Raw genomic sequence first — 21,415 nt, 5'->3', positions numbered from 1 at the left:
TCAATGTCAAGTGAAGTGTTGTCCACACTTAATCTGGATCTGAATCTAAAAGTGGAACGGATAACGATTTATGAAGAAATACTGACATGCTGTAACAGTTATATGTCCAGGCCCAGTCTATATTTACTGTGTCCCCTTCCTGCTATGACAACAGCTGTAATCAGAGCCTCATCTTTTAAAGCTCTCCCAAGTGCACTTTAGATTGAGGTCAGTTAAGGCTGTGTGACACTGCAATCTGAATCCCCCCCATTCCTGTCCCACGGATACAACTGCACATGCGAGGAACATGCGACGGAATGCTGTAGAATTTTGCCCAAGGTTTCTAGTGGTTTAATAGTGTTTTTTTTAATAGTTTTTTTATTCTGACCACAAGACTTGTTTTGCCTTTCAGTAAAGCTAATAATGTTACTTTGAGATATTATGGAAAACTTCAACATTGACCTGAAATAATGAATAATACAGGATTAGCTCACATAGGTGCTCCTGGGGGTGGCACGGCGGTCAAGTGGTTAGTGCGCAGACCTCACAGCTAGGGTTCAATTCCACCCTCGACCATCTCGGTGTGAGTTTGCATGTTCTCCCCGTGCATGCGTGGGTTTTTCTGCGGTTTCCTCCCACATTCCAAAAACATGCTAGGTTAATTGGCGACTCCAAATTGTCCATAGGTATGAATGTGAGTGTGAATGGTTGTTTGTCTATATGTGCCCTGTGATTGGCTGGCGACCAGTCCAGGGTGTACCCACCCCGCCTCTTGCCCGAAACGGTAGAAAATGAATGAATGAGGTGCTCCTGATCTTTTAGTCACTGACTAGCTTGGCCTTAAAAGGCTTGGTCATCATGAAAATCTGAGTAAAAAATCATCTAAATAGAAGTGTAAAAGCATAAAAAGGTATTTTATGCAATGGAAATGAGTGACCTTAGGGTGCATATGTAATAATATAAGAATCATGCTGAAACCATCTACTCCTGAAAGTAAAACTTTCTTCCAGTGTTGCTTACTCACTCATCCATTCAGTCATGATGAGGTGTGCTGTCATGGAAGGTGATCAGCATGCAAATGCTGACTAAGGACTTGGTGTTCTGCAGTGTCTTGTTTCAACAAGCTTTGGGCGAATCAACCGGAATGCTCTAGTAAACTATAAAACTGAATTTTTTTTTACATTTGGTCAAATTTGTCATTTCTGTGTTATAACCTCAGCTGTCATTTTCCCTCAGGGATCATACTGTAGGGTGGATGATTGAGAAATTAGGCAGTGGGTGAAATGATGTGTTTGTGTACATGAGTGAGTGTGCTGGTTTGTGTCTTCGTTGTGGTTTGTGATCTCCTTACTGCTCCCTCTTGCTGTCCTCTCTCATGTACGTGCACCCTCCCCCACCCCTCCACCTTACAGGAGATTTGGATGGCCATTGGTGGGACCATGCATCTTGGCATAGCAGCGAGGCCTCCCCAATGTCTTTGGTGAGACATGTGGAGCCCCCCCCCTCTCCCTCCTGCCTCGTAACCTCTATCCGTCTCTCTCTCTCTCCTTCTCTTCCCCCTCATCCCCTTGTGTTCCAGAGTCTTTTGTCATCTCACGTTTCCTTTGTTTTATTTACACCTTTGCATGTTGTTTTTCTGTTTTCTTTCTGTTTTATCCCACACCTTTAGGGGACAGTCAAAGGGGAAAAAGAAAAACAATTGAACAGGCATTTATGTCTGAGCCGGCACACACCTTATCTGAGAGGCAAAAGAAAATGGTGCGCTTTGGGGGACACTCATTTGAAGAGGACTTGGCGTGGTGTGAGCCGCAAGTTAAAGACTCAGGAGTTGATACGTGCAGTAGCACTACCCTAAACGAGGAGCATAGCCATAGTGAGAAGGTACTGAGACAATCTAGCCTGCATTTTATTTATTTTTTTTAATCTATATATATATATATATATATGACCTCCCCCGTCTTTGTTTGCTCTGTGTCACCAAGTGTAAATAGGTGAGATGTTTGTTTTTTGGGTTTTATTTGACATTGTATAAAATGATTTCTTTTACGATTTTGTTCCTCTTTTGTTTTCGGTTAATTTTGGCTGCACCTTGCTTGGTGTGGCTGAAAAAAAAAAAGTCTTGCAGGGACACCCCCCTTTGCTTGCTACTGTACTTGTACTTGCTGTTTTGCACCCCAGTAGACAAACTCCACACCTTACAGTAGCTGTAAAGATGACCACTGACACTGAACCCTTCTGTTTGTCATGGCACAAAGGAATGTGGGTCTCTTCTAGTTGCATGCTTGTTTTTTTTTCCGTATGTTGTGTTGTTGCTCTGCAGACTTCCTGTTAGAGCGACAGGCAAACCTTTAACAAAGGCCGTCCTTCTCACTCTGCTGCCCTGCCCCTCAGCAACCAACCCAGATAGAACCCGCCCCTGGCCAATATCCCCCTCACTTCTCTGTAAAAACCCAACTGATTGTTAGCAATCACCGTAGGGAAAATTGGATTGTTTTGCACAAAAACTATTAGAATATATATTTTTCTTTTTTCCCTTCCACTGCTGTTTGTATTCACGGCTTTGTTGTGTTCAACATGCTTTTCATCCTCTTTTTAATCTCTGTCTCAGTCATTTTGTTCTTCTATCAAAGACGACCTTTTTAGCCCTTTTCATAGTCTCCTCTCCCCCCCACACCCCCACTTGACATTGGTTGGATGTGTGTACTGAATCCTCCATGTGAGACTCTGATCCTTATTGCCCCCCTTCCTTTTGATGAGCTGGTTTAGTAGTGCCAGGGCTGCTTGCTTTACTCTGCATGGGGCGCTGCATGACGCCCACTCCACCCCTCACTCCCGACAGGTTCACACAAGCTCCGGGAATAACAAGTTTTGTTTGATTTGAATCTTTATTTTCCTGTACTTTATATTAAAACGTCCATAAACACACACGTTAAAAACATATGATAGTTCATGTTTTATTGTTGCAGCAGCGAGTTTGTGTGAACTTTCTCCCCCTAAGTGAATTAACATGCCCCCCCATTCACTGTGAACATACCTGGAGTCATCACAATCAAGTTGGTAAACACAAGGTCTGTTGTTGCTCTGACCTCGTAGCATCCGGTGACATGGCAGCCGTCCAAAGATGGGGACCGCCTAATAGGGCGCATTTTGCTCAATAAAAGAATGAAAGATGGAAGTGTGCCTAGAGACTCTGGAGCTCTGCTCGGTCTTAAGGTGAGTACTACTTTGGTTGTGTGATCGACCCCGACTGTTATTTGTGCGTGATGTTCTTGTGATGTTTTTAACTTGTCGTTACATCATAGCTGTACTTCATATTATTATTCAATGGGACTTGACTATTAGATTCATATTCATGATCTTTAAATCTTTAGCAGCTCCACATATCATTTTCTATTGGCTTATTCCAGATGCTTCTATGAAACAACTCCAGCTCCAAAAGGCTTGATTACTAAGAGAGAACAAAAAACAACAAGATGGGAAAAAAGGATTACTGATTAAACGAGAACCATAAAAATGCATGTTTGCGCCTTTTGCATTTCAGTCTCCTCAGCAGCAGTAAATGCACCGCGCAGCTCGGCCAGCCAGTCAGTCTATCATTCAGTCTGCAGGCTTCACCCTCGCAGTCCATCCCTCGCTCTCTTCTCCTCTGCGAGCCCCCGGCTTTGGCCTCAGCCTGTTACATAAAGCCATTTCATTTAGCAGACCTCCCTAAGCTCCTTTGTATGTTGGCATTCAGCCTCCATTAAGCAGGATTTTATTTGTATGATGAGAGTGGAGTACGGCGTCTTACGACGACGGTACAGTTCTAGCCCAGAGGCTTGCATTATGTTACGGAGTCGCAGAAAACTACTAGTGTGTACCCCAAAGGACTTGAACATACCCTGGACAAACAGACAAACCTAAGAATCACTACTTTATCACTGTCTCTCCATTTGGAAAGCTTTATTGAAGTAGCCGAAGGGAGTTAAAACTATACATTGGTTGAAACTCAGGGGCAAAAATATCAATATCGATATCAATATGTCAACGCTGATATGATCTCCTCTCCTCTTTACTGCAGGTGGTCGGAGGCAAGATGACGGAATCTGGTAGACTTTGTGCTTTCATCACTAAAGTGAGGAAAGGAAGTCTAGCGGATACCGTAGGACACCTCAGGCCAGGTATTGAGGACAACCCAAACATTGACATTTGCATTTAAATACAACATCCAATGTCATCACCAATGGTTCTACTGGAAATAAGATGTACGATCATGTATTTTCTGACATTTTTACAGGTGACCAGGTGCTGGAGTGGAATGGGAAGCTTTTACAAGGAGCCACATTTAAAGAAGTTTACAATATCATTCTAGAATCCAAGCCTGAGCCACAAGTGGAACTCGTGGTCTCACGGCCCATAGGGTGAGTTTCACACACATTGAAAGTAGACCTCACTTGGTGCTTCTGTATTATGAGCGTGTTCGTGTTTTCAAAAGGAATTATTTTACATCAACAAGAACATGAACATAAATCATTGGTTCAGATCATTCAATCATTCATTTTCTAATTGGGGTGCTGGAGCCTATCCCAGCTGTCTTCAGGCGAGAGGCGGGGTACAATCACAGGGCACATATAGACAAACAACCATTCACACTCACATTCATACCTATGGACAATTTGGAGTCGCCAATTAACCTAGCATGTTTTTGGAATGTGGGAGGGAACCGGAGAAAACCCATGCATGCACGGGGAGAACATGCAAACACAGAGATATAGCCGAGGGTGGAATTGAACTCGGGTCTCCTAGCTGTGAGGCCTGAGCGCTAACCACTCAACCGCCGTGCAGCCTGGTTCAAATCAATAAAAAATCTAATTATTGTGTTAATTATGCAAGATAATGGGGTAGCCTCATATCTGTACTGTACTGTGACTCAAACAAAACAAAATAGAGCAAAAAATAATTATTAAAAACACATCATAAAACATGTAATAATATTAATAATGGCACGACGAAACCAGTCCCACAGGTGTTGCAACCGGATATAGCGATCCTGATCAGGAGTTGTCAATCTCTGTCACCGGTCTATCATCAACAGAGCCTGTCGTGTTGTGGTGTTTGTTCAGGTTTTTGACTGTGGGTTGGGACCAGTCTATACACCTGACTATATCACTGTAGCTCAAACCAGCCTCCGCCATATACCCAGTGCGTGGAGACGTTCACCTGATAGACGTGGTGTGATGCCGTTCACTGGACTAACAATGCTGGCCTTTTTTGGCCCCTTATATACGTAAGGCTCCAAAACCAATCCTCAATGTGTATTTGGTCCACTTTTTGCGAGACCAACCTATGTGTAATGACTACTCATCATTATCTCAAAGTTTCTATTGACTATTAGTATGTATATTTTGTTTTCTTTTAATTGGGAATGATAGTGGATGCATTGCTGCAGTCATAGTTACATAGTATAGGCATGTTATGTTATCCCATGTTCTTACTTGTCTCTTTCTCTCTCTGACTCTGACTCAGCTTAGAAAACCTGTCTAACACACACACACACACACACACAGACACACAAACAGCACCAGTTTTCAGTCAGTTCCTATATCTGACCCGCTTTGTGCTGCTGAGGGTTCTGCCGTGTGAATGAAGACTAATGTTGTATTTAAGGTCATTAAAGCACCGCGCATTCAGCATGAGCTTATTGATTCACTCCACCTCATCCTTTTCTTTCATCCTCACACGTTCTATTTTGTTCTTTTTCCAGAGATATTCCAAGGATACCAGACAGCACACATGCACAACTGGAATCAAGTGAGTCTTGTCTGTTACGTAATCTCACCGTGGCCAGCTAATCAGACAAGAACAAAATCTGAATGAATTTCTTCTTTCTGGATTGCAATCTTTCTTCCACCGCACATTGTTGCATTGTTCCCTTTGTGTTATATTCCCCAATTATACCCCCCATGTCATATTTCAGGTTCTAGTTCTTTTGAGTCCCAAAAGATGGATCGCCCGTCCATTTCTGTCACATCCCCCATGAGTCCCAACATGCTGAGGGATGCCCCCCAGTACTTGTCAGGACAGCTCTCAGTAAGTGACATGCAGACTTTTGTGATAAATTACCTTGTCGGTTAATGAGATGAGTTTACGAACATCCAGCTGATCTAATTTCCTGTTTTGGCGAGTTGTCAATATTCATAGCGACACAAAGTGTCAAGAAAATGGTCTGCTAGTTTGTTAAAACAAACAGGCACAGCGTCACATCTATTTGGCAGACCCGACCGCCGACTCTGGATTGACCGTGTTTGGATGCCTCCATTTTCGAATTAAAAAAAAACCTCCTGGGATGAATGGGTTAAACATTTGCATTGAAACAAGACAAAACCAACTATGAAATGTTGGATTCATAAGAACACGTTTGTATTTGCCTAACATGTTTATTGTAGGGATGCTCCGATCTGGGATTTATGCTGCCGATACTGGTCATCCATGAGTGAAATGGGACGATACCATTACCGATCACAGTGTAAATGTTTAAATGTACTATTGCCGATATCAGGGGTCACCAATGGGGACAAAATCTATATCACTCTCACAACGACAGGTAAGTCCAACACTGGTTGCTATTGGCTGGATGCTGCAATTGGGGCGGAGGTGATTATTCACAGAAATCAGACAATACAGATCGATGGCAGATGGATCGGAGCACCCCTAGTTTATTGTCTGTGTGTTTTTGTGTTGTCTTTAGTAAAATAGTTTTTTGTCATGTGAAAAAAAATGTAGCAAAAAAATAAAGACCAGTTAAGTGGCATTAATATGATGATTATTACATCTGCAATATCTGATGAGCAAAGCAGAGACAATATATCTTTAAAATAAATCTTTAAGATGCAAATGGAAGCCAAACCCTTCTGTTTTGTGTTTGGGTGAATTATAAGCTTTTGTTGTTTTGTGGGATTTTAGTTTTATTACATTTCCTTTTTGTTGTTAATTTTGCTTATCCAGAGCCAAAGCCTTAGTAGAAGAACAACGCCTATTCCCCCTAGGGTCCAGGTAATGGGCCCTGTCTGAAGGGCACTCTCTCTTTGGTCTTTGCTCTTTGACTGTTGACTGGCCTTTTTTTTGTTGGAAAAAATGCATTTCCAGGGAAATTGATGCTTCAAGTTTCCCTCTCAGTGCCTTGTGTTACATTCTTCTGTATGATTTTTTTGCTGTCACCATTTTGATTGGAGTTATTATTGCTCATTTTAACCCATTCATGTCAGTCTGCCTTGGCAGTGCATGCACAACTAATCAACATTCTAGAAACGTTTCCATTGCCTGGTTCAAGTTGTATTATACTGTATCTTGTGGTATACACGCTGTTTTGGATGTTGAAGTTTGCAGTGCAAGAGGGTGTTCTGGGGACAAGGATTTTGAGTTATTTTATGATTCATTGCACCTTGATACGCTAACTGTGAGAGACATACACAGAAGGACTTCCTTGTGTGAGTTCGAATGATGGAGTGTTAGTCAAAGTTAGTCAAATGTTTGTGTCAAATGGTCTACAGTTACTTTTTGCAGTGAAAATGTTAACTGACAAACCACTTGCAGATAATCCTTAGAACATCGCACCTTTTTATTGAAGTCTGTCCTTTATTGCAACCCAATCTTAGCCATACCTGTCAAACCTCCTGTTTTCCTAGGGAAACTTTGGTATTCTGCCCTTTTTTTCCTGGCACGCTCCCATTTTAATAGTTTCCCATATTTTCCCATCCTGTGAACTCTCAGTTTTCATTATTAATCTGTTCCTAAAGGTAAACCTAATTAATCCATCCCAGAAAAAAAACCCAAAAGTAACATAATAATTATACGTATACATGCAGAAAACAAGCAAAATGCATATGAATGGTGAATGAAATGGATAAATGAACATTTGACTTTTACCTAGCAAACGGGACGGTGGGCAAATATTTAGACTTCTGGGCCGCATTGAGTTAACAAAATTGTCCGGGGGGGCCAGAACATAGATTTAACACACACACACTATTTTATGCTTGTAATTTTCCTTGAATTATTTGTCTAATTATATATGTAAAAGTGTTATACTATCAACTGTATGTTCTCATGACCCTTTTTTCAGGAGCACTTTAAACATTAGACCACATCAAACTATGTAATTTAAGTTTACAGTTTTATTTTATTTAATTGTTTTTTACTAAGTAAGACATCTGACTTGCAAGTCATGTTGCCGGTTTGTAAGTTAAAAGAAATATTTAGACAGCAACTGGCGGGCCGGATTCAAACGCTTGGTGGGCCGCATGTGGCCCCCGGGCCGTAGTTTGCCCACCTCTGCTGTAGACTGTTCCCAACCTAACTAGATAAGATAATAAAGCTATACACTCGCCTACTTGAACACTACTGTGAACTTGACTCTTCTCTATTGCGATGCTGCATGGTTCGCTGGTAGTTTAGCTGGTGGTTCCGACCCGACCCTCTCCATAATCATACTCTCCATGAAGTATGGACAAAAGCTTAGAAGATTTATTTTGTCATTTCATTTCAATTGCTTTAAGGCCACTGTTAAATAGTCGTACTGCACCTCTTCTAAGTGTCTGCTGTTGGAGTCCATACTTCCATTTACCTTTGATTACACTTGAAGGAGCATGATTGATATGTCAATATCGGTGCCCTTTGTCCAATATCTGCGACATTATGACATTATTCACTGCTAGATGGCATTATTTCCCTTGAGCACATGCTGGTAATGTTAGAGCATCTTTCTTGTAGCATTTCACTTCACCTTTGTTTAAATGAAATCCAGACAATTGCATTTGGTTCCTTTCGACATCCTTTATTCATCTGTGCAAGAGAAACACTGCTGGATAAATTGTCAGACCAAACACAAACATACTTTTTTTATTTTGTATTACATTCACTTTTTTTTAGTCACCTACCTAAGAGTACAATATTGAATCAGTACTACATTATTGCTACAAGTGTCCATGTTTTTTTATGATCTAACAGTATATTTAATTTAAAAACAAAACCCCATCAAGCATGTGACTTGAACTTTTTTTCCCATAATGGGTGCATACAGGAGAAGACCCCATATTTTATTCACCAAGTGTACTACAAAGTTGAAACAAAAGACCAAATACCCAAATATAATAAAATCGGGTGAATGTATCTTCTCCTGCATTACACCCCCTTTGTGCATTTTCTCGACATTTGCTTCAGATCACCTTCACTGAGTTGTGTCTCTGTTCTGCACTTGCAGGTCAAACTGTGGTACGACAAAGTCGGCCATCAACTAATAGTCACCATCCTGGGAGCCAAGGACCTCCCACCCAGGGAAGATGGTCGGCCCAGGAATCCTTATGTTAAAATCTACTTCCTCCCCGATAGAAGGTAAGTATAGGACCGATCGTAGGAACGCTTCGTGTTAATATGTAGTGATGTGTAGTCATTCTGTGGCTCTTTAATGTAATAGTTGTCTTAAAAATACTTTGAGTTATTGTTCCCGCAGTGACAAAAGCAAGAGGAGAACAAAAACAGTGAAGAAATCCTTAGAGCCCAAATGGAACCAGACCTTTATGTATTCACCGGTGCACCGACGGGAGTTTCGGGAGCGTATGTTGGAGATCACGTTGTGGGATCAAGCCAGAGTGAGGGAAGAGGAGAGCGAATTCTTGGGGGAGGTAAGGATGACGAGGAAAAAACACTCACCGGGGTGTACACTGTGTAGACAAGACTCTTGGGACACACGTCTTCATCTAGTCTTTCATTACCAGCAGGCGGGTTAGACACCTTCATTCATTAACGTCTTCATCTTTAAGTTCTTCCATTCTTGCATCTTTGTCGAATCTGTGTGAGTGAGACTCCTTTCCCCAATATGCAAATTAGTGGGGAAGAACTTTGGAAAAACTTTCCCAGAATGTTTTTCTAGCTTTACAAACACTATTTTTGTCACTTCATGTTGCTGTAATTGATAAATGGAACTAATACTTTTGATTACATACAATAGTGTATTTCTGTTTTACATTCAAAAATTCAATTCCCTTTTCTGACATGGATAGTTTGTCCAACATTTGAAAGGCCGCACGGTGTTGAGTGGTTAGCACGCAGGCCTCACAGCTAGGAGACCCGAGTTCAATTCCATCCTCGGCCATCTCTGTGTGGAGTTTGCATGTTCTCCGGGTACTCCGGTTTCCTCCCACATTCCAAAAACATGCTAGGTTAATTGGCGACTCCAAATTGTCCATAGGTATGAATGTGAGTGTGAATGGTTGTTTGTCTATATGTGCCCTGTAATTGGCTGGCCACCAGTCCAGGGTGTACCCCGCCTCTCGCCCAAAGACAGCTGGGATAGGCTCCAGCACCCTTCGCGACCCTCATGAGGAAAAGCGGTACAAAATGAATGAATGAATGTTGGTGAATGGCTAAATGTATACTAATACTTTTGCCTACATACAATAGTGTATTTCTGTTGTACAATGGTGTACATTTAAAAACTCAGTTCCCTTTTCTGACATGGATAGTTTGTATGACATTCGAAAGACTGCACGGTGGACGAGTGGTTAGCGCGCAGGCCTCACATCTCAGAGACCCGGGTTCAAATCCACCCTCGGCCATCTCTGTGTGGAGTTTGCATGGGTTTTCTCCGGGTACTTCGGTTTCCTCCCACATTCCAAAAACATGCTAGGTTAATTGGCGACTCCAAATTGTCCATAGGTATGAATGTGAGTGTGAATGGTTGTTTGTCTATATGTGCCCTGGGATTGGCTGGAGACCAGTCCAGGGTGTACTCCGCCTCTTGTCCGAAAACCCCCCACAACCCTCATGAGGATCAGCGGTAGAACATGAATGAATGAATGGTTCATGAGTCTAAAACACTGTGTCTTTTCCTATTGCCAGATCCTGATTGAGCTGGAGACAGCTCTTCTGGATGACGAGCCTCACTGGTACAAGCTACAGACGCATGACGTGTCCTCCATCCCGCTCCCTCGTTCCTCCCCAAACACACAGCGTAGGCAGCTCCATGGAGAAAGCCCAACACGGCGCCTGCAGAGTAAGTATTATTTGTCATAAAGCCCTGTGAATTGAATTTAAAATCCAACCCCCATATGTCCTGGGTGTCGCATCGACCGTGCTGCTTTTGCTTTTACAGACAAAGGCTCGTATTCATACTCAGGTAAAGGTCCTGCACTCCCAAGCAGAGCCTTTCTGTGGTGCATTTGAGTGTCTGCTGTCCTCTTGAATGATGCATTCTTGTGGCTTTATTCTCGACCTCCCGTCCATTAAGGAGGCATGTGTCTGCTCCCTTACGTTTTTCAGTGGGATGAGCCGGTGTCTTACTTACACCGCTCGTTAGAAATCCACTCAGGGTAGCAGACGCAGGTCCCCTACTGTCCCAACCTGCAAGCCGCAACTTTTCCTACAAAACTGCACTGAGCCCTCATTCTAATGTTGTGCTATGACACTTATGAAATTCCAATGTGCCAGTCCTGACAAATATAAACCACTTCCTTTTCCTCTGTGATATTAACCCTTATTAAGAGCTCCCTTTAAAATTTAAAGCATAGTACTGTCTCATTGTGCTCTTTGTTTGTTGGTAATATTTGTGTTTTTTATGTGACTATGTTCCAATATACTATATAGCAGAGTGGTTAGCATGTAAGCACAGTCAGGAAATCAAAAACACCTGGGTTCGATTCTCCGCTTGGGCATCTCTGCGTGGAGTTTGCATGTCCTCCTTCGGTTTCCTCCCACATTCCAAAAACATGCTAGGTTAATTGGCGACTCCAAATTGTGAGTGTGAATGGTTGTTTGTCTATATGTGCCCTGTGATTGGCTGGCGACCAGTCCAGGGTGTACCCCGCCTCCTGCACGAAGACAGCTGGGATAGGCTCCAGCACCCCCACGTAGAAAATGAATTCCGGAAGTATAGCACCTTATTGTGCACCAAATACATTTTTATTATTATGATTTTTATTATTTCTCCCTGTCCATAGATATGAATGTGAGTGTGAATGGTTGTTTGTCTATATGTGCCCTGTGATTGGCTGGCAACCAGTCCAGGGTGTACCCCGTGTCTCGCGCGAAGACAGCTGGGATAGGCTCCAGCATACCCATGATCCTAGTGAGGATAAGTGGTATAGAAAATGCACTTTGCTGATGATAGCCAATAAGCCAATAGCCAATAAGAAGGGTCAGTGTACCAACAAAACATGCAGTATGTGTAATGAAGTATGAAGTAATACAATTTACTTTTTCTTTGTTTCATTTGTCAACTTCTCTTTATCTTTATCTCAAAGGATCGCAGAGGATAAGTGACGGAGAGATCTCAGACTATGATTGTGAAGACGGGGTCGGGGTCATAACAGGTAATAACTAATAACTATGGTCAAACTAAAGCCGTCTTTGGTGTGCTGACTACTTTCCTCTCTGATGTTCTAACAGACTACCGGCCAAACGGAAGAGACTTCCAGAGCTCCACTTTGTCTGTCCCAGAACAGGTGATGTCTTCGAACCACTGCTCTCGGTCTGCAGAAATACATAGAGCACGTTCACGGTCCCCCAGCGTCCCCCCACCCTCAAGGTGACTACCGATTAGTATAATGCTGGGATGACCTGTGTATGCTTTTGTTTGTTTTCATTTGCTGGTTTGTTTGTGGTTGTGTTTCTTTGTATTCCATTACCATTTGAAAGGTAAAAATACACTGATGTGGCCTTTTATTGTGGCCAGCCTAAGCTTTGTGCCTTGGGCTGACCACAAGGCTTGCTAGCACAGATTTCAACAGATTTATGAGCAATATTTGACAAAGACGGGCCTTTTGTGTACATCGAAAAAGCTTTAGATCTTTGAGTTCAGCTTGTGAGAGATGGGATGTTGCGTTTATAATTTTTGTTGTTTTTAAAAAGAACTGTAATCAGTTTGCTCTGCTTGTAGACTTTGGTAAAGTCGGACCACAGTCCGCTGAACCCAGGACCGGACCAAACAGAAAGATGGCTCTCAGTCCGGAAGAACTTTTTGTCATCTTTTTTAATTTACATCCTCTTAGTCAAAATATTCTTCATAGAAACACATTCAGATTGCGGTCCAAATTATGCGTATGTTTAATTATTTGGCCTGCTGACGTGTGAAAGCTAACTAAACGACTCCACAGGAATTTTAAGTCTGGACTACAAGTGCGAACGCACCCTCCAAGTGTCTATTTTCCTGGCACGGTCTGACCGTAGCTACTTTCCCTCGTCCAATTAAAGTTAGTATTTCTCTGAAGCTCCCTCTAAATCAGTGTCGGGCATCGAAAACACTTTTATCTAAATTGTCTGAAACCCTGCTAAATCAGCGTTTTCTATTGACAGCATTCTATTATTTAAGAAGTTTCAAATGATGGAATAGCTCAATAAGTTTAATTTCGTGAAGATACTGTAAATCATGAATGTCTGGGGGGGGGTGTGTGTGTCTATATGATACAGATTTGGGTCGAGTACTTTTGTTGTAGTACCTTTGGTGAGGTGTTCAGTGAAGCATCTTCTGTTGTGTACAGTAATGCTACAACCACGCAGGAACATTTCAACTGCTCCTTTTTCCCTTTTGAGGAACGTTTTAAGAAACTTCTGAAGGTGCCGTGCAACATTTGGAAATATGTTAGAATCTCACCTTTGATTTCCTCATTGTTGGAGCAGCTTGCCTGTGATTTTGTCCATCTCCAGCCCTCTCTCCCCCCCACCCCCACCTTCCTTCACACCATCTTAGATCCATCTCTGTCTTCTGTCCTCCCTCTATGTGGTCGCAGCCATTTTCTCACCCTTCCTCGACCCAGACATAATCAGCCTAGTGATGCTCCTCAAAAGGAACCCAGGTAGATGTTAACCTGAGCTTGCATGAAGCCCCGCCCTGCACATTCCAGCCCAAATACTCCTAAAACACTTCAAACCGTATGGCATGTTTTCTTTTATTACAGTATCTCTGTTATTGCTGCTATGATCCAAGTCGGTATCCAGATTAGCTTTTGTCGATGTATTTTTCTTTAAATAAAAAAATTTACTTTCCCTTTAATTGATGGGATTGCTCAAAAAAACATAAGCGACCATACGATCATCATCATTATCAGCATTTCATAGTCTGGATTTCATCATCATTTCCCTTCATTAAGTGACCACGCGGTCCTTAAAGTGATCATTTTCAGGTTAGCCATTTTGAAGTTCATGATGCATTCACTTGAGCGTGTTTATAGGGAACATTAGAGGTTCATTCAAAGTTTGTTTCTACCTTCCCAGGTAGATTTTGTTGTTGCTATCCCTTGTGTGTGGGGATGGGTGGGGGGGGGGTTAGGGGGGGTAAACAACCAATGCTGACAAGCTGTGATATTTCTTGCCAGCCGCAACCACCGTGTGTACCCAATCTGCCGTGAGGAAGCGGTTAGGTTACTGCGTTCCACTAGGATGTCCCGTGCCTATTCTGAGGGCACCTACTCTTCTGACTATGACTTCGAGAGGTATTGACATGCAGCGCCGCTGCATCATCCGCCATGTTGACGTCTCCATTTTTTTTTTTTCTGTGACTGTGATGCCAGAAAATGATATCGTGTTTGATATCGGTTTCTGCCAAGGAGACATCACTGCTCTGGAATTGTGTAGACGTGTGGTACACAACCGCCTCTCTGCTTGTGGTCTGAGGCTCAGAGCTATTTGTGTTGCTGCTGTCCGTCGTATAACTGTAGAGCAGTTGTTTAGTGACGTCCTTGTTTATGTTCGCCCATTTACGTACATTGTGTAAGCAATGGTTCTTAGTGTTGTCCTTTTTTTTTTTTTACATGCTATTGGCAACACTCTGGTATCGAAGATGCACTGCTTTGACAATGGCTGTGTTAAATATGGCTGCCCTTTAAGTTCTGGTGTCTGGCCAGAATGTGAGTCGGGCTGATAACACCAATACACCTCTAGGACCCGTGCCAGTGCCCCAGTGCTCCGATAAAATGAAATATCTCAGATGCTCCCTTTCCCAGAAACACTGTAAATGACCCCTCAATCTTTTGCCATCTGGCTTTCAGTCAGAAATTACACTTGTGCCTCTCTGCTTCTCCTCTGGGGTGGGAAAGTGATGAGTTCTCAGTACTCTTCCAAAGAGTCTGGCTGTCTTTATTAAAGTGTCATAAAAATTTCCCCAAGGCTCAGCTGGACTCCAAATCAGGCTCAGCCTATAGAAGAGATAGCCATTAACCGGAGCTCTGTGTCCCGTTTCCTTTTAAAGCATCGGAGAAAGAAAAGTGTTATTTACTAAGCAACGCAGTAATGCTGTCTGCTCTTCGTCTCGATACAGTTTGGCATTCACAGCATTCGGGCTGTTTAAATGCAGCAAAGAAGCTTGAAGAGAAATGAAGGAACATAACAAGGAAACAGTCGTGTGGATGCTGTATGTTGACAGAAATTGGTAAATGTAAACATTTGCCTTTCCGTGATATCGCCTCAATGCGGGAGCGACGAGGGAATGGTACTTTTGTATTTATATGAGCACAACAACTAATCATTGTGTGCTATTGCAAATAATGATTGCTTGATTTCTTCAATGGTGCTAATGAGCTAATGATGGAAATATGTTTTTAAGGCATTTATTTTAGACTAAATTCTCCTCTGCAGGGCTTGAAATGTTAATTTTTTGCACTATTATTTACTTTTTAAATTTTCTTTTAAAATGATTATTTATGCAAATGGCTTTACAGTATGCATGCTCATAACTCCAGTGCTTTTGGACACATGACCAAAAGTATATAATGTGTAACGTGATTTTTGTGATTCTTTAGATTCGTGCATTTGATTTATTTCATCATTTTGTATGATTGATAAATGCTTTGATTCTTTTTTTTTTTTTTTTTTTTTTTACAGTTCCTTGTCAAAGATTGTATATGTACTTTGTGTGCCTTAACACTTACTAACTCCAGCCAGATGCAGTATAAAAATACACTTTTCTGCACTGCACCTCAAAAAAACTGCACATAAACACTCACCGGAATGAGACCACGCCCAGCACAACTCACAGTTATCTCTCACTACGGGTTCCTTTTAGTACAATACCTAATTTAATAATTCAGCTACTCAGAGAGGTTTAATTCTACACAATTGCATATAGATTATATTTCATGTCCACTAAGGTATTGTAGATGCTGACATTTTTTATTGTCAACTCAAAGCCAATTGTTCTTCTGAGTTGCTGAATCATCTGATTTTATAAATGTAAGCTTTAAAGGACCGCACTTGTATTTTTGCGTATGCTTTAGATACATTTATTCCAAATGCCTGGTAAGATTTAATGTTTTAAAAACAAGTACAGTATGGAAGTGTGTTTAATACCATTTAATGTTGATGTTTGTGATGATTCTTTGTAAAGTCGCACATAAAAACCGCTAGTGAATGGATAACAGCAGGCAAAAACACAGGTGTGGTCTTTAAACACGAGCCCAAAACACCGCTGGGGTCCTTAAACACATGCACCTATAGGAGGTCACCTGTTATCATCCACACTGGCCTCCCTTCCAGCCTCCTGTCCCTGCCCCGTGGGGCCCCACTGAGTTCCTGCCTATCTCTCAATAACCTCTGTAGGAGCCACGGAGCCATGGATAGGCACGAGTATCACAGCAGATCCCGGTCTGCGGACCAGCGGCCCACAATAGAGCGCCATGCATCCCGTTCACGCTCTACTGAACGCCCCCACGACTCATCGATGATGAGGTCCATGCCATCTCTACCATCTGGGAGGTCGGCCCCTCCCTCACCTGCCTTGACGAGGTGTGACCCAGATTGGAGTCGTCAACCAACTCAGCATCATTTCAGGCTCCTACCTTTGTTAGCCAGTTACTTCCCTGAGGGATGTTCGCTCTGGAATGAGAAACTTAAACATTTCTGATACAGATGTTTTTTTTTAAAAGTATACTAGTATACTAGAGTATACTAGTCATCGCTTTGTAGGCGTTTAAGTAGCTTTTAGACCACCATACACTAAGTAGAGCTTCAAAATGCACAAAAAAGAAATGGGAGTGAAACCAAAAAAAAAAAAAATCTTGAATAAGCACTTTATTGCAAGTAACCATTAAAATGAAATAGGCGGTTCATCAGCTGATTAAAACTTTTAAGACCATACCTCAAATATTTTGGCACGCTTGATGCCAGTGTTTCTAGGAGGCTCATGGGAATGAAGGTGGCTTCACTGAGGGCATCCACTGTCTGGAACTGGGATACGTATACATCCGGACCCAAATGTTCTTCCAGAATGGTCCAAAAGAGTGAGGTTAGTCCATTGTGAAATGTGAGGTGGCTCGGGCATCTAGTCCGGATGCCTCCCTAGTGAGGTGTTATGGGCATGCCCAGCCGGGAAAAAGCCCCGGGGCAGACCTAGGACACGCTGGCCTGGGAACGCCTTGGTGTCCTCCCGGTGGAGCTGGAGGAGGTGGTCGGGGACCGGGAAGTCTAGGCTTCCCTACTGAGACTGCTGCCCCCATGACCCGGACCCGGATAAGTGTAGAAAAATGGATGGATGGATCAGAATCAGAATCAGAATCAGAAAAGGTTTATTGCCATGTATGATCAAACACATACTAGGAATTTGTTTTGGTATAGTAGGTGCATACACATCTATTAAAAAAAATGAAAAATACAAAATATGAAAATAAAAAATATACAGAATAACAGTATAAACAGGATGTCATTGTGAACTGCAATGTCAGCATAGTCATTACCACACAAATGAGGTCCATCAGTCATGGCGTTGACCCCCGTGTAACAGCTATACATGAGCACCATTTGACGCCCATGCACATCCCGAAGCTCCACTGTTCCATTGAAGGAAAAAAAAAATGTTATGTCATTTTGGAAGCCAATTGGAGCCAAGGATCATGTTGTGTCCTGATGGACAGCCAATGGCGTGCTGCGAGAGTTCAATATTCAGTCCGACTGCGTTCAAAGAGAGAAAGCTATTTTTGTCTTTGCCATCAAGAGATCCTGACAGTGTTATAACCTGACATTGAATCCCCATTTTTGCCAAGATTTGGCTTTTAAAGGATTTTATGGTCTTAACCTTGAACAGCCTATTTCACTTCAATGCTTGTTTGCATTACTCTCATTTTGTCTCACTCTAATTTCTTATATTTGCATTTTGAAGCTTATGATCCAACAGTGCATTCATGCAATTTTTGGTCTTCAGCAATGTAGATTTTATACAAATTTTACAGATTAATAGTCAAATTTGAAAAAGTACAGTTTTCAATCAACCCGATGACCCAGGGGTCCTAAATGAACGACAAGGATTTCAGTGCAGCTCTACCTCCACTCAAATATTTGCCTGACTAAAACATTTGTTCCTCTAAAATTGAACCCTTTCTCATGACTTCTCAAACACCCCGACCCAACTCACCTCACTAACATAGATAAATCAGGAAAACCACATCAGCTAACACACACAATTCCAGTACCTGCTCCCTTTTCCTTATTTCACCCCCACCCCACTCACCTTGCCCATTTCTGTTTTGTCCACAAAAGCACTGATGCTGCATTCCTTCCATGCCCAAAGCACGAAAATCCCGACACCCTGGTACGGTGCTGGTTCATTTTTATTTTGGAACGCACTGCTCATACTTTTGTGAGAGTATAGCAGTGTTGGGCTGATTTTCTTTTTGTTTTGTTGCTAACATCAACTGACGCATTCTATTTCTACGACAACATCCTATGTTTGTTTTCCTTTCTGATTTGTCCTTATGGAGACGGTCCGAACGCATGGTGCCAACGGTCTGCTAATTCTGCATTGAACATTTTTCTTCTTGCAGCTTGATGACTGACTGCACATGCGTTTCCACGCCTCTTTTGTTGCAGCTCAGTTCCCAACAGTTGATGAGACCCCTCACTCCCATGTCATGTGCCAAACTTCATTGTTTAGGAATACAAAAAGACTGAAGTCACAGTTATTCTAGTTTGGTCAAATTAAATATTTGGAGTTATATGATAGAGTATATTAAATGTGTTAGTTTTTTAGATTTATTTTTGACATTTTCTTCTTAAGTCAGCTGCAAGTTAAACAGGTTTTATGTGGGTGCAACACGCCAGAAGCTGCATCCACTTCTCCACTGATTTGTGACTTAACACTTTTCAACCACTTTGTGTCACATAGGGCTCACCCTCGTAGTGGATCAGTCCAGACCAGTCCAACCAGTACTCCAATGTCGGGCAGACGAGGTCGACAGCTCCCACAGCTTCCATCCATAGGGAAAGACGGAAGTAAGTCATGGTGGTGTTTTGTTATATTTATTACGTGCTTCATCACTGTCAGAAACAAAGACGAGAAATGATTCTGAGTGTTACTTGTTTTGGTGTCTGAATGGTACTGCAGTTGTGCAAAGAGGTTTTGGTTAGTCTTGACTTGTTTTCCATTCATAACATACACAGTTCCCTTTCCATTTCTCTCGTAGAAGATGGAGACGAAGGAACAGAGCCTTGTGAAGGTCTGTACCTGTATGTAAAGGGTTTAGTCTTCATTCTGAACACCAAAACCCTGTCTGCAATGATGATGGGCCGGGTTCACGGACCTCACTCTCTCACTGTTGCAGATATGTTTGACATAGTGGTCTTTCTACTAGCATGTCTTTGTCTTGAGTCTGATTAGCCGTTGTGTTTAGATACTTGGTCTGCTCAGTTCAGGGACAAATGTTACAAAAACATAGAAAACCTGTCAAAGATACTCTTTTGTGGTTTGTGTGAGTACATCAGAGCTTTCCGTGTCTTCTATTTGGCAACCAAACTCCACCTATCCTTCCTTCTGTACCTATGTCATAGTATTTAAATAGTACTTTCACTGTCTGGACCTTTTCACACTACACTACTATCACTACTATCACTACCATCCCAATGCCAACAACAGAATAATGATCAAAAGTCTTCTTCATGCAAAAATATTGTCTTTTGTGTTTAATATTAGTATTGTCTCTTTAGTTTGGAAGTTACAGCCTCCTTTTGTTTCTACTAGTAGCATACTGCACTGAAAAGATGCAAGGCGCACCCGTAAATGGCAGGAAAGGCAAGTCCATGTGTGGTTGTGTGTGTTTGCTCTCTAATGAAGGCGGATTGGATGTGTGGCATTCTTTATACGTTGCTACTCTGAGTGGTTTTACGTTCCTTGTGCAGCAGCAGCAGCTTTAATGTGATTAAACGAGAGTGCTTTATGCGTGTGCAGTTGAATTTGAATTTAATGTGGACAGAGCACTGTCATTGTGATCTCTGCTGCTCTATTCCGCTCTTGCTCCCATACGGCATCCTAGCCTTAATCTGTGCCCTCTTCTTTAATAGGAGTCCCTCATTTTCATCTTATTATGAAATGGAAAACTATTTGACCTGGATTACTGAACACACACAAAACTAATGTTGGATATAATAATTATGATAAAATACATATTGATTTTTGGAATATAAAATATTTTACCACGGAAATTCTAAATCGGGTCATGCTATTTAAAAAGCCAAGACATCATTACAGTGAGTGACCAGCAGATGGCGCACCAGTCTTCTAGATTACATGGGAGCTGTCCATTGTTGTGGTGCTGAAGAGGCAGGCGCGCACACTGTTTCTTTTTTGTTTGTACTTCAGTTTTTTTGACAGCCACGTGCACATATATAGAGTGGGGGAATATTATTTGATCTATTGCTGGTTTTGTAAGTTAATTATTTTATTTTTTAGGTCTGTTCATGGCTTTGAAACTGGGTCAAATATATTGTTGTTTTGTTTTTGGATTATATATACACTGTGTGTGTGTATGTTTGTACCCTACAACCTGAATCATAGTAATTCATAGTAACCCATGCCTCAGTTATTGTTATATGTGTGTGCCTTATTGTAGAAGTAACATGGGAGGACCAGCAGCGGGGGCTAAATGGCTCGCTGTCTAATGGAGGGACACACCCCTCCCTCTGTATCACAGGTTTGTTGGTCTGGGTGTGCATTCTGCCTCTTTTCCAAACCTTCTGTCACTTTCATAGAGTATTGTCATCCAGACCAAATCATATTCTATAAAAGTGACATCATGTTCTTCTGTTGACAACTTGTGTGGATTGCTTTGGAACGAGTCATGCCAGATGTAGATCTATGTGTTATGATGCAGCAGAATTATTGGATACTGATATAGTCTTGAAAATGGCGACATTCCGGATGGATTTAGTTTGACTCTCTCTTGCCTCTCTGGATGGCTGGTCTGTATGGTTGGATATGATATTTTATACCTAATGGCTATAATCTTATGTCTTACAACAGAATCACATTAAGATACTTAAGCTTTAACTAATTCCTATGAATTATGTGTATTGACAGTACAACACTACGACGTTATGGTGCCACAACACTCTTCATTTGTTGTTTTACACACATGATTTCATACACTTCACCTTCTATTTTACATTATATTTATCAGTAGCTGTTGAGTTGTTGTCCTAAAACCAA

General features: G+C 41.8%; 1 protein-coding gene across 34 annotated transcripts in view; it reads left to right on the top strand.

Moving 5' to 3' along the window:
- rims2a (regulating synaptic membrane exocytosis 2a) overlaps positions 1 to 21,415 on the top strand; it is a 111,284-nt gene that overhangs the window by 63,552 nt on the left and 26,317 nt on the right. For 9 of the 34 annotated variants that reach the window (XM_078790876.1, XM_078790888.1, XM_078790877.1 and 6 more), the window contains 17 exons: positions 1,649 to 1,860; positions 3,073 to 3,192; positions 4,040 to 4,139; positions 4,256 to 4,379; positions 5,723 to 5,769; positions 5,936 to 6,048; positions 6,964 to 7,011; positions 9,218 to 9,348; positions 9,467 to 9,638; positions 10,855 to 11,008; positions 11,108 to 11,131; positions 12,255 to 12,323; positions 12,400 to 12,538; positions 14,325 to 14,441; positions 16,543 to 16,728; positions 19,100 to 19,206; positions 19,398 to 19,430. In XM_078790876.1, coding sequence (XP_078647002.1) covers positions 1,649 to 1,860; positions 3,073 to 3,192; positions 4,040 to 4,139; positions 4,256 to 4,379; positions 5,723 to 5,769; positions 5,936 to 6,048; positions 6,964 to 7,011; positions 9,218 to 9,348; positions 9,467 to 9,638; positions 10,855 to 11,008; positions 11,108 to 11,131; positions 12,255 to 12,323; positions 12,400 to 12,538; positions 14,325 to 14,441; positions 16,543 to 16,728; positions 19,100 to 19,206; positions 19,398 to 19,430 — 1,896 coding nt within the window. Of the gene's footprint in view, positions 1 to 1,391; positions 1,460 to 1,648; positions 1,861 to 3,072; positions 3,193 to 4,039; positions 4,140 to 4,255; positions 4,380 to 5,722; positions 5,770 to 5,935; positions 6,049 to 6,963; positions 7,012 to 9,217; positions 9,349 to 9,466; positions 9,639 to 10,854; positions 11,009 to 11,107; positions 11,132 to 12,254; positions 12,324 to 12,399; positions 12,539 to 13,739; positions 13,806 to 14,324; positions 14,442 to 16,542; positions 16,729 to 19,099; positions 19,207 to 19,397; positions 19,431 to 21,415 lie in introns of all 34 variants that reach the window. The other 25 variants (XM_078790893.1, XM_078790900.1, XM_078790901.1 and 22 more) reach the window with 15 other exon arrangements.

Source organism: Doryrhamphus excisus, linkage group LG5 (assembly GCF_037039965.1).
Source record: "Doryrhamphus excisus strain RoL-2023G ecotype Guam linkage group LG5, RoL_Dexc_Guam_v1.1, whole genome shotgun sequence".
Classification (NCBI taxonomy): Eukaryota; Metazoa; Chordata; class Actinopteri; order Syngnathiformes; family Syngnathidae; genus Doryrhamphus; species Doryrhamphus excisus.
The sequence above is the reverse complement of the archived record's forward strand: the minus strand, read 5'-3'. Positions and strand labels throughout refer to the sequence as shown.